General features: G+C 46.8%; 1 protein-coding gene across 12 annotated transcripts in view; it reads left to right on the forward strand.

Annotated features, from left to right (window-relative positions):
- The window catches only part of DNAH3 (dynein axonemal heavy chain 3), a 112,607-nt gene that overhangs the window by 42,812 nt on the left and 56,222 nt on the right, over positions 1-13,573 (forward strand). For 11 of the 12 annotated variants that reach the window (XM_053276363.1, XM_053276370.1, XM_053276368.1 and 8 more), the window contains 8 exons: positions 570-686; positions 3,672-3,851; positions 6,590-6,726; positions 7,680-7,881; positions 8,639-8,731; positions 9,423-9,533; positions 10,533-10,647; positions 11,360-11,558. In XM_053276363.1, coding sequence (XP_053132338.1) covers positions 570-686; positions 3,672-3,851; positions 6,590-6,726; positions 7,680-7,881; positions 8,639-8,731; positions 9,423-9,533; positions 10,533-10,647; positions 11,360-11,558 — 1,154 coding nt within the window. Of the gene's footprint in view, positions 1-569; positions 687-3,671; positions 3,852-6,589; positions 6,727-7,679; positions 7,882-8,638; positions 8,732-9,422; positions 9,534-10,532; positions 10,648-11,359; positions 11,559-13,573 lie in introns of those variants that run through there. The other variant, XR_008311995.1, reaches the window with a different exon arrangement.

The following is a 13,573-nucleotide window of genomic DNA, read 5'->3' on the forward strand; positions in this document are numbered from 1 at the left end:
GGCCTGTGGAGGCGAAATACGCCCGACACAAAACATGTCAGCCGGCTTTTATTTCTGGAAGCTCAGCTTATCTGACCTCCGACACTTTTCATCCTCTCTCTGCCTGCTTGCATGCAGAAGGTTCCAAGTGCCCTCCCTGGCATTTGCAGGTAGGGCTGGGGGAGACTCCTGCCTGGAACCTTGGAAAACAAATATGACGAATATTCCTATAGACTGCTTTTCAGTGGAAGTTCTCCAAGCAGTTTACATAGATATAAATGAATAAATTAAATTAAATGGCTTCCTTCCCCAAAGGGCTGGCCATCTAAAAAAGAAACCTAAGATAGACACCAGCAAGAGCCACTGGAGAGATGCTGTGCTGGGGGTGGAGAGGGCCTTGCAGAAGTCACTGCCAGTCTGTGCAGACAATACTGAGCTAGATGGGCCGGTGGTTGGACTCAGTATATGGCAGCTCCCTAGGTCTCTGTTATTCCCTTCTGGGGCAGGAATGGGAAGCATATGGGATTAAGGTTCAGAAGAATGGAGCTCAAATCAACCAATGGCCTCACCCATGTGTGGTTTCCCTGCAGGACACCAGCATTCTGTCAGCAATTGATGACATCCAACTTCTGCTTGATGATCACATTGTCAAGACTCAGACCATGTGTGGTTCTCCGTTTATCAAACCCATAGAAAACGAATGTCGGGTAAGAAGCAGCGGCGTTTTCTGAACATCTATGTACTTCTATGCAGTGTTCTTTTCTGAAGTGTTTATATAAAAACCAGGGCTGCAGTGTTGGATTAATTGGTGAGATTGATTGAATTAATTGATTAAAAATATTTTGTTCCGCTAGAAAGCTGCTCTTAAGAAAGAAATGGGCGGCAGAGACCGGGCTGCCTCCTATCTTCCTATAGTATGTCAGACCTAGTAGAGAAGATCTTATGCAGATTTAATGAAGTTAGAGACCAAGCTAGTTGCAAAGAAGATCTCAGGTTGCACCCAGTCCACTGGGGATGGGGCCACAGTTCAGTGACGGAGCATCTGCTTTGCCAGGTCTCTGGCATCTCCAGATAGGACTGAGAGAGACTCCTGCCTAGAAACCTTGGAGAGCTGCTGCCAGTCAGTGTAGATGATACTGAGCTAGATGGACCCAGGGTCTGACTCAGTCCAAGGCAGCTTACTGTGCTCCATGCAGGAGGTCCCAGGTTCACACCCTGGCAGCATCTCCAGGTAGGGTTGGGAGAGAGACTCCTGCCTGGAACCTGGGAGAGAGGTTGCTAGTCAGTTTGGACATTGCTTAGCTAGATGGACCAAGGGTCTGACTCGGTAGAAGGCAGCTCTTCCTGTGTTCCTAGAAGAAACAAACCATGGCTGCTTGCCCTTTGAAAACATAAATGCCAGGAGTGATTTGGCTCTGTCTCTAACATTGATTCGAACACACAGGACCATAAGAAAGCTGGAGGTTATTGTGAGTTGCCAGAGTCGATAGAAACCAAACTGGCATAGTGTTACCTAGCTGTTTCCCCATAGGCATTATGTGTCTGTTTCTCTGCCTTCTGAAAAATAACACTGCGATTATTAATAAGCCTTAGCAATAAATGAATTTATCTCTTAGTGGAAAATAGAATTGCATTGCATTTTTGATAGGCAGGCAAAACCTTTTTAAAAAATCTAATTTTATCTGGTGTTTGCATTGCAGAAACCACTTAAAGTCTTTTGGCATTAACCAAATCCATAAGATTATCAAGATCTTTGCTGCAGATGCCCTCCTAGCTTAGTAGCTGTGTAGTGTACGTGCTCGGCTGCTGAATTCAAGGCCTTCTATAGCTATGTAGAAGACATTAAAGAGAATGGATGTGAACAGGTTGTTTTGGTCAAAAGCACAAAGGGCATTTCTTGTCTGTCTGATGGTGGGCTGAAATTGTACCTGCCTTTAATTCTGACAGCTTGTCATGCATCTAAGCCTTTAACTCATGATATCTCTCTTCCAAATTACGTGCTCCTTTCCTCCAGGAGAGCTTCTTTGGAACATAGGAAGCTGCCTTCTACTGAGTCAGACCCTTTGTCTATCCAGCTCAGTATTGTTTACCCAGACTGGCAGGGTTCCTCCAAGGTTGTGGGCAGGAGTCTCTCTCAGCCTTATCTTGGAGAAGCCAGGGAGGGAAATTGGAACCTTCTGTATGCAAAGCAGATCCTCTGGGGAATGTACTAAAATGAATGACAGGGAATGCCCACTGAAAAGCCTGGGTTCTCTCCAAAGGGCCATGGAATGCGTTGAATTTCCAAATGGTCATTGGCCATTCGGAAATTCCAAGCATTCCTATGGCCCTTTGGAAGGAGGAACACAAGAAGCTAGCTCTCTTCTACCAAGTCAGACCCTTGGTCCATCTAGCTCAGTATTGTCAACCCAGACTGTCAGTGGCTTCTCCGAGGTTTCAGGCAGGAGTCTCTCCCAGCCCTTCCTGGAGATGCCAGGGAGCAAACCTGGGACCTTCTGCATGCAAAACAGATGCTCTTCTATGGGCCCATCCCTTAAGAGGAACAACTTGACAGCAGACCGCGCTCAGATGTAGTCACCCTTCTGAATGCAAACCAGGGCAGACCCTGCTTAGCCAAGGGGACAATCCATGTCTGTTACCACAAAGCCAGCTCCCCTCCCCAGCTTCACCTCCCCTCTATTTCAGGGGTGGGCAACCTTGGCTCTCCAGCTGTTGTTGAACTACAACTCCCATCATCCACAGCCTCAATGTACTGTGGCTGGGGACGATGGCAGTTGTAGTTTGCTTATTGCTTTGTTGTCGTTTGCTTAGCTCTCAACAGCTGGACAGCCAAGGAATCTGGTCTCACACATTGTGGTTGTGTTCGACACTCCCAAGGAGCCATTCTAATACCAATCGTGGTGTGATTTGTTTATTTATTTATTTATTTATTCATTCATTCATTCATTCATTCATTCATTTATTCGATTTTTATACCGCCCTTCCGAAAAGGCTCAGGCTTTAGGGGTGACTGGCCCTTTATTTCAATTTTAAACCATCCCAAGCATGCTAATTTTGTACCAAACAATGAAAAGAGAGAGGATCGTTCATTGCCTTCTCTTCCGTGGGTATCCTCCACTCTCCAAATCAAGTTTGGTCCCTTGTTACAATAGCATTCGCTTTTGTAAAGGTAGTGGACTGGTTCTCACAATCAAAACTAGATAGGAGGAGCAGCCAGCTACAATTCAAGAATCCCGTATATTGATCGTATGGACCAATTTTGATTGTGAGAACCAGTCCACTACCTTTACAAAAGCGAATGTTATTGTAACCACGAAAATACCAGTTGGAGGACCAGGAAGTGATTGTGTGCCAGGAGCAATCATAGATTGCCGGCACGGGCAGCCAACATCGGTCATCTTCGGTTTGATCTACGGTGGAGGGGTTCAGGTGTGCTGCCCGGCAAATTAGATAGCCTGTCCTCATGGTCACTTCCTAGTCTTCTGGCCAGGATTCTGGCAGCCTGCACAGTCAAATTTCAGGCTCCTGAATTGTAGCCGACCCCTCCTCCAACTTTGTTTTGATCATGAGAACCAGCCCAATGATACAGTACGATGGAAAGAAGACATTTTGTTCAACGTTGTCTCCTGTTCCTTGACTAACAATTAAAAATAGTTCCTTGGAGACCTGAAAGTGAAGCACTTTCTTTACAGAGGTGGGAAGAGAAGCTTGTCACGATGCAGGAGATTTTAGACGGCTGGTTAAAGTGCCAGTCAACTTGGCTTTATCTGGAACCGATCTTCAGTTCTGAGGACATTATTGCTCAGATGCCAGAGGAAGGCAGGAAGTTTGGCATCGTGGACACCTACTGGAAGGACATCATGGTGCAAGCAGTAAGTACTCATATTGTGTACAGCTCTCCTTGGAACTCCCCTCACCCCCCGCCCCACCCCTCCCAGTTCTTCTAGAGCAGGGCTGCACAACCTCAGCCCTCCAGCTTTTTGGGGACTACAACTCCCATCATCCTCAACTATAGTTGCAAATAGAGATGATGGAAGCTGCTGTTCCAACATCTGCAGGAGGGCCAAAGTTGTTCTGCTCTGTTCTAGGGACTGGAGAGCCATCTGTCAGGCATTCTGTAGCACATTCCTCTTCAGTGTTTCCCAAGCAAAGGCCATTTTTGTCAAAACCCTTCCGAGAGCCATTTCCTACCATGCTGACCTCCATGCAGTGCTGTGCCTTGCCCAGTGCTGGTGAAGCTCCTTCAAGAGAAACAGAGCCCTCTCCAGCCCTTGAGCCATCTTGGAAGGCACACGTGGAGTGCAAGGAAATGTCGTTGTTCTCAGCATTTTCCCCATGGAAAATGGAAAATGGAAAATGGAAAATTTCCCTCTATGGGGAAAATGTTGGGAAGAATGTTTTCTTCCCTGCTGCCTTGATTCAGATCAGGACCATGGCCAGGGGCAACCCTAGAGCAACTAGTTTGGAGCAACCAAGGGGTGGCAAAGGACATTATTAGGGGAGCGAGGCTTTATGATATGTTAAATATTTACAGAGGGAAGGTCATTAATGTTCTTAGTTTATTTACCTTATCAATGAAGCTTGCTTGGCCTTTTCAAACTTATGCAGAAAATAGACCCGATTCCTCTTAGAAAATACCATCTTTGGAGATTAAGCCAAACTTTCCAGTCTGCTTTCCTGGCTAGTTTCCTCTTCCTGTCCAAGACTGTGTGGCAGGCAAGGCTGGAGGGAGAGAGAGAGAGAGCACTACCAGGTCCGGGGTAGAGGAATGAGCGAATGAGGCTTCATTAAGCTGGGGGGCCCTTGAAAATAATTAATTCAAGCTACAGCAGTATATGATGACTGTATTGCCTGACACTTTGCTGTAAAGTTCCAGTCTGGTGGATGGGGGAGCAGGAAATGTTTTGTGGGGAGCGCCTACTGCCCCTGACTGCCCCTTGGAGTCATCAAATAATAAACAAACAAACAAACAAACAAATACAATTTAATTTAAAAAAAAAAATCCCTGACCGTGGCTTTGGAGAAGGAGCAGGTTCGCTCCCCGCCCCCAGTGCTGCTTTCTTCGTGAAAATCCTCCTCCCTCTTGGAAACTGTTATCAGCTCCATTTGGAAAACCAAGTTTTCCCTGGCACAGCAAACAGCAGCTGGGGTGGGAATGACTTCCACTGGGGAAATAGTGTGAGCGGAAAGGCTTTCCCTAACCCCATTGTCAGTTTACAGAGACGAGATCTGGTCCGAGGTCTCCAGTGTCTCAGCAGGTTTGGCCCTCAGACTAACCTGTCTCACAGGGCTGCTGTCAAATGGAGAGGCTCCTTGGCCTGGTTTCAGGAAGGGTGGTAGGAAAACAAGCCAGAAAAGAGCTACAAGGGTATTCACATGACTGCTCAGGCGGGCAGCTGCATGGGTGGGGGGAAGGCTGTTCCCAACTTACCTTCCCCCCAGATGAAAGCAAAAACATTGCTGGGAGTGTGGACCACACTCCCAGATGATCGACGTTGCCCCAAGCAGTGCGGATCTCCAGAGCCCAGGATGATGCGTCCTGGCCTCCAGGAATCCCACAATGCACAGTGCATTGGGGAATTCCCCTGTCAGAAGAGCGCTCTAGGCTCCCATCTCTGTGTCTCCTTGGGCTGCGTGCAGCCTGAGCAGACACACAATCCTGGCAGCCGGGTTAAGGTGGCGCTTGCTCCCTTTTTCCTTGGCTAAGAGCCAGGCTTGAAAGCCAGGTGTGTCTGGGCAGGATCCCCGCGTTCCACACGAGCAGCCAGTCCAGGCTAGGCTGCCCTATCCTGGAACAGGCTACTCGTAAGAACAGCCTCCATGTATCATTGGGCATTTTCTGGTGTTAGTTCTGAAAGCAGAATTTTATTTGACTTTCATTGTTTTAGTGTCCACCATTGTCAGGGCTGAGCCATGAGTAGCGGGCTGGACACCAGGGGGCACGATTCCAGAGCCCTGACACTGGAGGAGCCAGGCAGCAGGGGACAAACTGGTAGCCTGTGGGTCTGAGACAAGAGCCAGAGGGTCAAACCAGAAGCTCAGAGTCAGGAGTATGCTAGACAACATGCCGAGTAGATCACCAGGAACCAGAGAGTCAAACCAGTAGTTAGGAGCCAGGGACAGGCTGGAAATCAGACTGTCAGTACTCGGAGGAGGGTCAAGCTGGGAGTCAGGATGTGAGCACACACTAGCAGTCAGACTGGGAAGGCGATCAGGAGCCAGAGGGTCAAACGAGTAGTCACACACAAAGGACACACACACTGGACACAGAAAGATTACACCAAATCAACAAAGCAAAGAGAGGGAGTAAAAAACACCGGCAGCAAAAGAGACCTTGAAACTAAAGCAAAGTCTGCTTCAGAGAGGAAGCTTCTTATACTCTTCCTGTGTGCTGGGAAGTCAATCATGGCCTCATAGTGTAGGGCCAGCATAGCGGCCAGAGACCCAACAGCTGCTGCTGTACAGTTCAGTCACCCCAGGGAAGGTGATCAGCAGAGTCTTCGCCTCAGGGGACTCTGACAGCCATTTTGAGATCAGTGGTTGACATCCAGTATTCCATCCATCCACATCAAGCAATGATGCTTGTATGCCATTTTCTTTTTTCAAAAAGGTGAAAGACACCAGAGTACTGGTAGCAACGGAACAACCAAGGATGTTAGACAAACTGACCGAAGCAAATATGCTTTTGGAAGATATCCAGAAGGGTCTGAATAATTATTTGGAAAAGAAAAGGTTGTTTTTCCCAAGGTAGGTTCATTTACAAGTCCCGGCTGGCCTCACCAAAACACCCCACCCACCCTCATTGAGACATCTGGTTTGTTGAGCTCTTGGTCCATCTAGCCTCATATGGTCTACTACACTCTGGCTGGAGTCGCATATGGCGTCAAATGGGCAGTTTGGCCGAGCCTCGAATGCAGAAGCCCGGCTTCCGGTTTTGGGAGTGCTATGCCAAGATTGGGCGTGGCATGCAAACCCTCCAGTCTCGACATACCCGGCCCTACTTGCAGCGTGGAATCGGACAGTTGTCCTTCACGTCAAATCTCAGCTAGAAATGAGGGTTCGTGGAATAAACTCTGTTTATGTCTGAGAATGCTGATTAACTATTCCAGACTAATGGCTATAGCTGTAATACTAGTAATAGTAATAGTAATCTGTAACAGTGATCTGTTTGGTACTTATAACAGTTGAGAGCAGTGGGCTCCATTGTATCTGCTCTTTACTCGTTTTGCTGGTCTGATGACTGTGAGTAAGATCTGATCTGAACATTGGGTTCTGGACAGCAAGTAGCATAGGGTGTGCTGAGATGGGGTGTGACATATGAAACGCACACAAACAAACCCCGGGCATCTTGGCGTATCTTTCCTGAGCCTGGAAGCAGGGCTTGCATGTGCTCAGGGCTGCTGCCACTCAGCTGAACTGGCTGTCCAGTGTGACATGCAAACCTGGCCTCTGCTTGTCAGTGGCCTTCCACCAGGTCCAGGCACTGGTCTTTCCCAACCAGCTGCTGCCCTTTGAGCCGGGGGTGCCAGGGTGTGGACCTGGGCCCTTGGGCATGCAGAGCAGATGCTCTACCGCAGTGCTGTGGCCTGGATCTCACCCCTGGGCTTCCAGTCCCTCTCTGTTAAGGCCAGCCAGATGAAATCCCCAGCTCCTTGATGTAGAAGTGAATGTGTAAGTGTGTTTACAACTCTTTTGAACAGATTCTTCTTCCTTTCCAATGATGAGCTGCTGGAGATCTTATCCGAAACAAAAGATCCTCTGCGAGTGCAGCCGCATTTGAAGAAGTGCTTCGAGGGAATTGCTAAACTAGAGTTTACAGAGGACTTGGAGATTATAGGCATGATCAGTTCCGAGAAGGAAGTAGTTCCTTTTATAAAGAAAATCTTCCCAGCACTTGCTAAAGTAATTCTCCTGATCCCTGAGGAATTATAAGGAAGTGTTTACTATAAAAAATGATTTTGGGGAAATGCCCTCTGAAGCTCAAATATGGATGCTGGTTTTTAGATAAAGCAGTGTAGGACTATAGCATACCCTCCAATATTTCACTGATGAAAATAGGGACATGCCTGTGAATGTGTAGGCGGTGTGGCCAAGCAACTTGGGAGGTGTGGTGTATATTATAGATGGTGTCTGAAATATGCAAAATACATCAGTAACGGAATCAGACTTCTTGGAGATCGTTTCTGAAATGATCTCCAAGATGTCTGATTCCATTATTGATGTATTTTGCATGTTGTATACACTGTCTATAATATATAAGGAGTTTCTAAAACTGTGGCCTTATAGTAGGAGATGTTCTCTACCCAATGGATATATATAATATCGACTTGAAAATTTGCCTAAGGCTACAGTAATTGAAAAATTGGTAGCATACCTGATTCTGTTACCCTTGGAAGTGCCCAGTTGTCAGTGTGCAGCAGAGATGTACAGCAAGTGTTAGCAACAAAGTGATTGCTGAATATCCTTTCAAAGAGCTCATCACCAGTTAAGCATCCTGTTAACTTCTAATGAATGTCCCACATGGGATCTCTCCTTGTTGGCCCCGCTGAAATTAATGCCATTTCTCCAGGGTGTCTGAATGTTCTTAGTGTTAATGTTCTCCTTCAAACAGCCTTTAATTTGAAGCCTTAGTGAGTCTTCATTTTTTAATTTTTTTCAGGGCATGGTTGAGAAATGGCTTCTGCAAGTAGAAGAAATGATGTTAGCCAGTATCAGACAAGTGATAGAATTCAGCATTGGAGGATATGATCTGGTAATAGTGTGCAAATGTGTTACAATCATGTACTTGTGCTTAATAATGTGTCTTGGTCCTATAAAATCAATGGAACGAAGATGCCTAACTTACCTCACAGGGTTGTTGTGAGGATAAAAAATAACTATGTACACTGCTCTGAGCTCCTCGGAGGAAGAGTGGGGTAAAAGTGTATGTATAAATAAATGAAATGAAATGAAATGAATAAATAAATAAATGGATTACGATCCAGATAAACAGGTTGCTCACCTGTAACTGATGATCTGGTAGTGATTCGTTGTATTAATAAGACCCACCCTAACCTCCCCGCAACAGTAGCAAACATATTTACCTTACAAGGACACTTAAAGATTGTCAACAGAAGGCAGTCTGCAAGAAACTGAGTAAGAGGACGCCCCAACTGTTGAAAATAATGGAAGCACGGAGCACATGCAGGGCAGATCAGGGGTTGCAAGGAGCTAGTCAATCTATCCGCGAGGTTCCTGTGCAGGCACAGAACCCATTCATTATGAATACAACGGATCACTAGCAGATCATCAGAGACAGGGGAGCAACCTGTTTTTCCTCATTGTCTGACATCTGCTTGTAGTATGCATAACCAGGCTTCAGCCAATATGTCAATCCTTTTTTCATGTAAAATCTTGGATCCATTGGGATCTGGATAACCTCACTGGTGGTTCTCTTTTAAAAGGTCCCCCGAAATAAGTGGGTGCTACAGTGGCCTGGCCAAATAGTCATCTGTGTATCTTCAATCTTCTGGACAAAGGAAGTATCAGAAGCCATACAAGAGAGAACTTTACCGGTAAGCTTGTTAAGGCAATCCCTGTAGTTGGACCCAAAGGGTCCTTTCCTCCAGGGAAGACTTCTTTGGTCAGAGGAGAACCTTCAGATCCAGCCCTGTATTTATCCAAAGACTATATTTGGTAAGAAATGGTGTTTGGCTGGTGTAGTGACAAGTCCATTTACAAAGTGCTCATTTGGGGCAAAATTAAAGTTTAATATGCAGACGACGCTTCCAAACAAGTTGTCCTTGCAGTGCCAAGTTACAGAGACAAGATTCTTGATGGATAGACCCTCCAGTGTTGTGAAAAAAGTCAATATTTTATGGAGCATGATTATAAATTTTTAATCCAACTGTACTTACACTATAGACTTGCCCACACAACCGTTAACTGGTTAGGACAAGTGGCCTACCCAGCTCTGGATGTTGCACGCGCTCCTGGTGTTCAGTTATGTGTGAATAAAAAGCAAGGTAGATGCTGGGGAGTGTGCCGTGATTGTCTGCTAAGCCCTCCCCAGACTGCTTTTGAATGAGGCCAGAGGAACAGCCGTCCTACCCAGCTACGCTTTGCAGGCAATCATGCTCCCAGGGAACAGGCTGTGGCTACCCAGGTGAACGGCTGTGTGAACAAGCCTTTTGTAAGTCTTACAGGGCTCAAATGGGCTGGTATGGTAGGATGGCTAAAAGACTGATTGAGAAACCAGGAAGTCCCTGGTTTGATTCTGGCCTCCTTTCCAAGGTTGGAAGCATTACAGCTGCATTCTGGACCAACTGAAGCTTCCGAGTTGTCTTTAAAGGCAACCCCAGGTAGAGTGCATGACAGTAATCCAGACGAGAGATGGTGAGGGCAGGAGTTTGGGGCAAAATTAAATAATCTTTCTACAGATTTAATGGTCTAAGCCCGCTGTACAAGAAATAAAATTCCAAATTGGTGACATATCCCTTAGAAATATAATCTCACATTGCTGTGTTTTGCAAAGTAACTGTTGGTTAACAACTCCCTACATTTGTGTTTGCCAGCTATTTTTGGAGAAGAGCAACAAACAGATTGGAGAAATTGTGGAACTGGTGAGAGGCAAGCTGTCAGGAGGAGCCCGGCTGACTCTGGGAGCTCTCACTGTCATTGACGTGCATGGTAAAGGGCAGGGGAGGGCAGGGCAGGGCAGGCCGTCGTGTCCCCTTTGCTGAGCAGGGTCTGCCCTGGTTTGCACTTGGATGGGTGACAACCTGTGAGTGCTGCAAGATAGTCCCCTTAGAGGAGGGGTTCCTAACCTTTTTAAACAAGTGTACCCCTTCTGTCTCAGGTATTCAGCTCAGGTACCACATAGAGTGTGTGTGTGTGTGCGCACGCGCACACGTACGCACACATGTCCAGACAAAAATTTAAACGTCAGTTATAAGACAAGCTACTCCAGTCACTGGCTTACATCCAGACTAAGTTACTCATGAGTACTCACATTGAAATTAATGCGACAAGTTTCCTTGTCCCGTTAATTTCAGTTAGGAGTACTCAGTGCTAGTTATCTGAAGCATGTCAGTCAGGCTGAGGGGAGGGGCACGCTGAGCTTTAGCATGTAGCCAGCCAGTTAGGAGCAGAGGAGGAGTGGACACATTGCTGAGGAGTGTTGGCTTCAAGCTGGCAGTTCTCTGGTTGGGGACAAATAGGGCGGCTGCAGCGTGGGGAGATAGGAGGGCTCTGAGTCCCCGCCCCCACGAGTCCTTCAAGTACCCCTAGGGGTACAAGTATCCCGTGTTGGGACCCCCTGCAGCATACCATTGTATACATGAAAAAATGAAACGTTTGGCCTACATGTCACAGTTTATTTAAGAGATTTTTGTTATTGCAGCTCGTGATGTAGTTGCGAAATTGGCGGAGGATGAAATTTCAGATCTGAACGATTTCCAGTGGATTTCGCAGCTGAGATATTACTGGGAAGACAGCCAAGTGATGGTCCGAATGATTACAACTGAAGCCAGATATGGCTATGAATACCTGGGCAATTCTTTGCGATTGGTGATTACTCCACTGACAGACCGATGCTACAGGTAAAGAAAAAGCTTGCTTTCCATTGTTGCAGTCAGTGCCTACCGGATGGATGTTAGACCTGGGGGAACCTTGGATCGAGGAAGGGACCAGGAGGGGATACAAGGTCTAGAGAAGTCAAGCCCTGGAGTTGGGGAAATAAGGAATTATAAGGGAAGCTGGCTGTAACTAGGATCTGTCCTCTGAGATGGAGAAGTGCATCAAGGGATCTGCATCCTAAAATAACAAAAGTTCAAGGGATTTCCATCCCAAAACAAACCACCTTCAATTCAGGACACCAATTCAACATCACAATTACATTTCCTGTTCCAATTCCTGTTCCCTTGTCAAGCACACATGCATATTGGATAATGCCTTGGCTTACCACCTAATTCAGTGCTGTACAGCTTGGGCCCTCCGGCAGACGTTGGACCACGACTCTTATTACCTCTGCCTGTTGGCCGCTGTGGCTCTGGCTCCTGGGAGATGTAGTCCAAGAACAGCCAAGGTTCTGCAGCCCTGAGCCAATTTATCAAGTTACCGCTCTTGCTAGATTAAGCTTGCCCATGATGCTTCACTGCCTTCCACTACAATATTGGCCAGACACTGAGCGAAAGTGTGTTGCTCTTCATGCATGCAGCACGCTCTCCAAGGGTTCAGGCAGGAGGAGTCTCAGTTCCCAGACTTACCTGGGCGCTTTCCAGACTAGACCCTACAACGGGGCCAGGACGAATCTCAGAAGTGTGCTTCCACACTTCTTCCTGTGTTGTGACACCGCAGTCCCTACGTGGACAGCAGGGTGCCTTTCACATTTCCAAATGCCTTGTTGTGAATTTAATCGCTGTGATATAGAGCAAGGACGTTGCATATCCGTTGTGGAAAAGTTGCTGTTTTTTCGGGTTGTTAGCTGCTTCGAGACGGTACCCCCTGCTGTTTACAGCCCGAATGTGACTTGCGCAAATGGAGGCATTTTGCTGCTGCTGAGCAGCCAGCCTGGAAAGCACCCTGCAGATGCTGCCACCAGGGAACATCCTTGAACCCTGGACTTCCTGCATGCATAGCAGACGCTCTACCACTGAGCTACGGCTCCATCCCCAGAGAGGGCATCCATGGGTCTCCTATCCAGGCATTAACCACACCAACGCCTCCTGCTTAGCTTTTGAGCCAGACTACAATTGAAATGCTACTGGGAAGGAACTGTAGTTGTATTTCGCCCTTTCCCAGAAGGCATATTATGGATTTATTTTTGCCCAAACAGTATAAAGTATTTTCACTCTGCAGTGTCCTGCATCCAAAAGCTCCTGGGAAAGGGGGAGGGGGAGGGGGGCAGAGAAAGAGAGTGTGTGAGAGAGAGAATACTGAGAGAGAGGGGGGAGAAGGAGAGAGAGAAAGAGAGAACAAGAACTGGTAATACATTGTAATGAAATTGTCAAAATTCCCAGGTGGTCAAATATTATAGATATCTGACTGTTTCTAGTTTCCAGTTCTGATATTGCCAAGGGTTTGGGGTGAATATTCTCAACATCCCTGGCGTGGGGATGGGAGATTTACACTTTCATTTCCAGCCTGTTATGAGCTGATTATTTTTTTCTGAAGTTTTTTTGGAACTTCACAACACCTCCAAAGAAATGAAAAATGTGCAAAGCTAAATCATTGAAGATAAGATTTTTTTCCCCTTCGTGTACTCAGTTCTTACTAACTTAATTGTGACTGTGTATAATAGTTAGAACTGGTCTTGTGGTAGCGAACATGGATTGCCCCCTTTGCTAAGCAGAGTTTGCCCTTGTTTGCATTTGGATGGGTGACCACATGTGAGATATGCACCCCAGGGGATGGGGCTGCAGCTCAGCGGAAGAGCACCTGCTTGGCATGCAGAAGGCCCCAGGTCTAATTCCTGGCATTTCCAGGTAAGGCTGGGAAAGACTCCTGCCTGAAACCTTGGAGAGCTTCTGCCAGTCAGTGCAGACAATAGTGAGCTAGATGGCTCAATGGTCTGACTCAGGAAACAGCATCCTAAGTAACTCCTACTGTTGAATAT

The sequence above is a fragment of the Hemicordylus capensis genome, chromosome 13 (genome assembly GCF_027244095.1).
Source record: "Hemicordylus capensis ecotype Gifberg chromosome 13, rHemCap1.1.pri, whole genome shotgun sequence".
Classification (NCBI taxonomy): Eukaryota; Metazoa; Chordata; class Lepidosauria; order Squamata; family Cordylidae; genus Hemicordylus; species Hemicordylus capensis.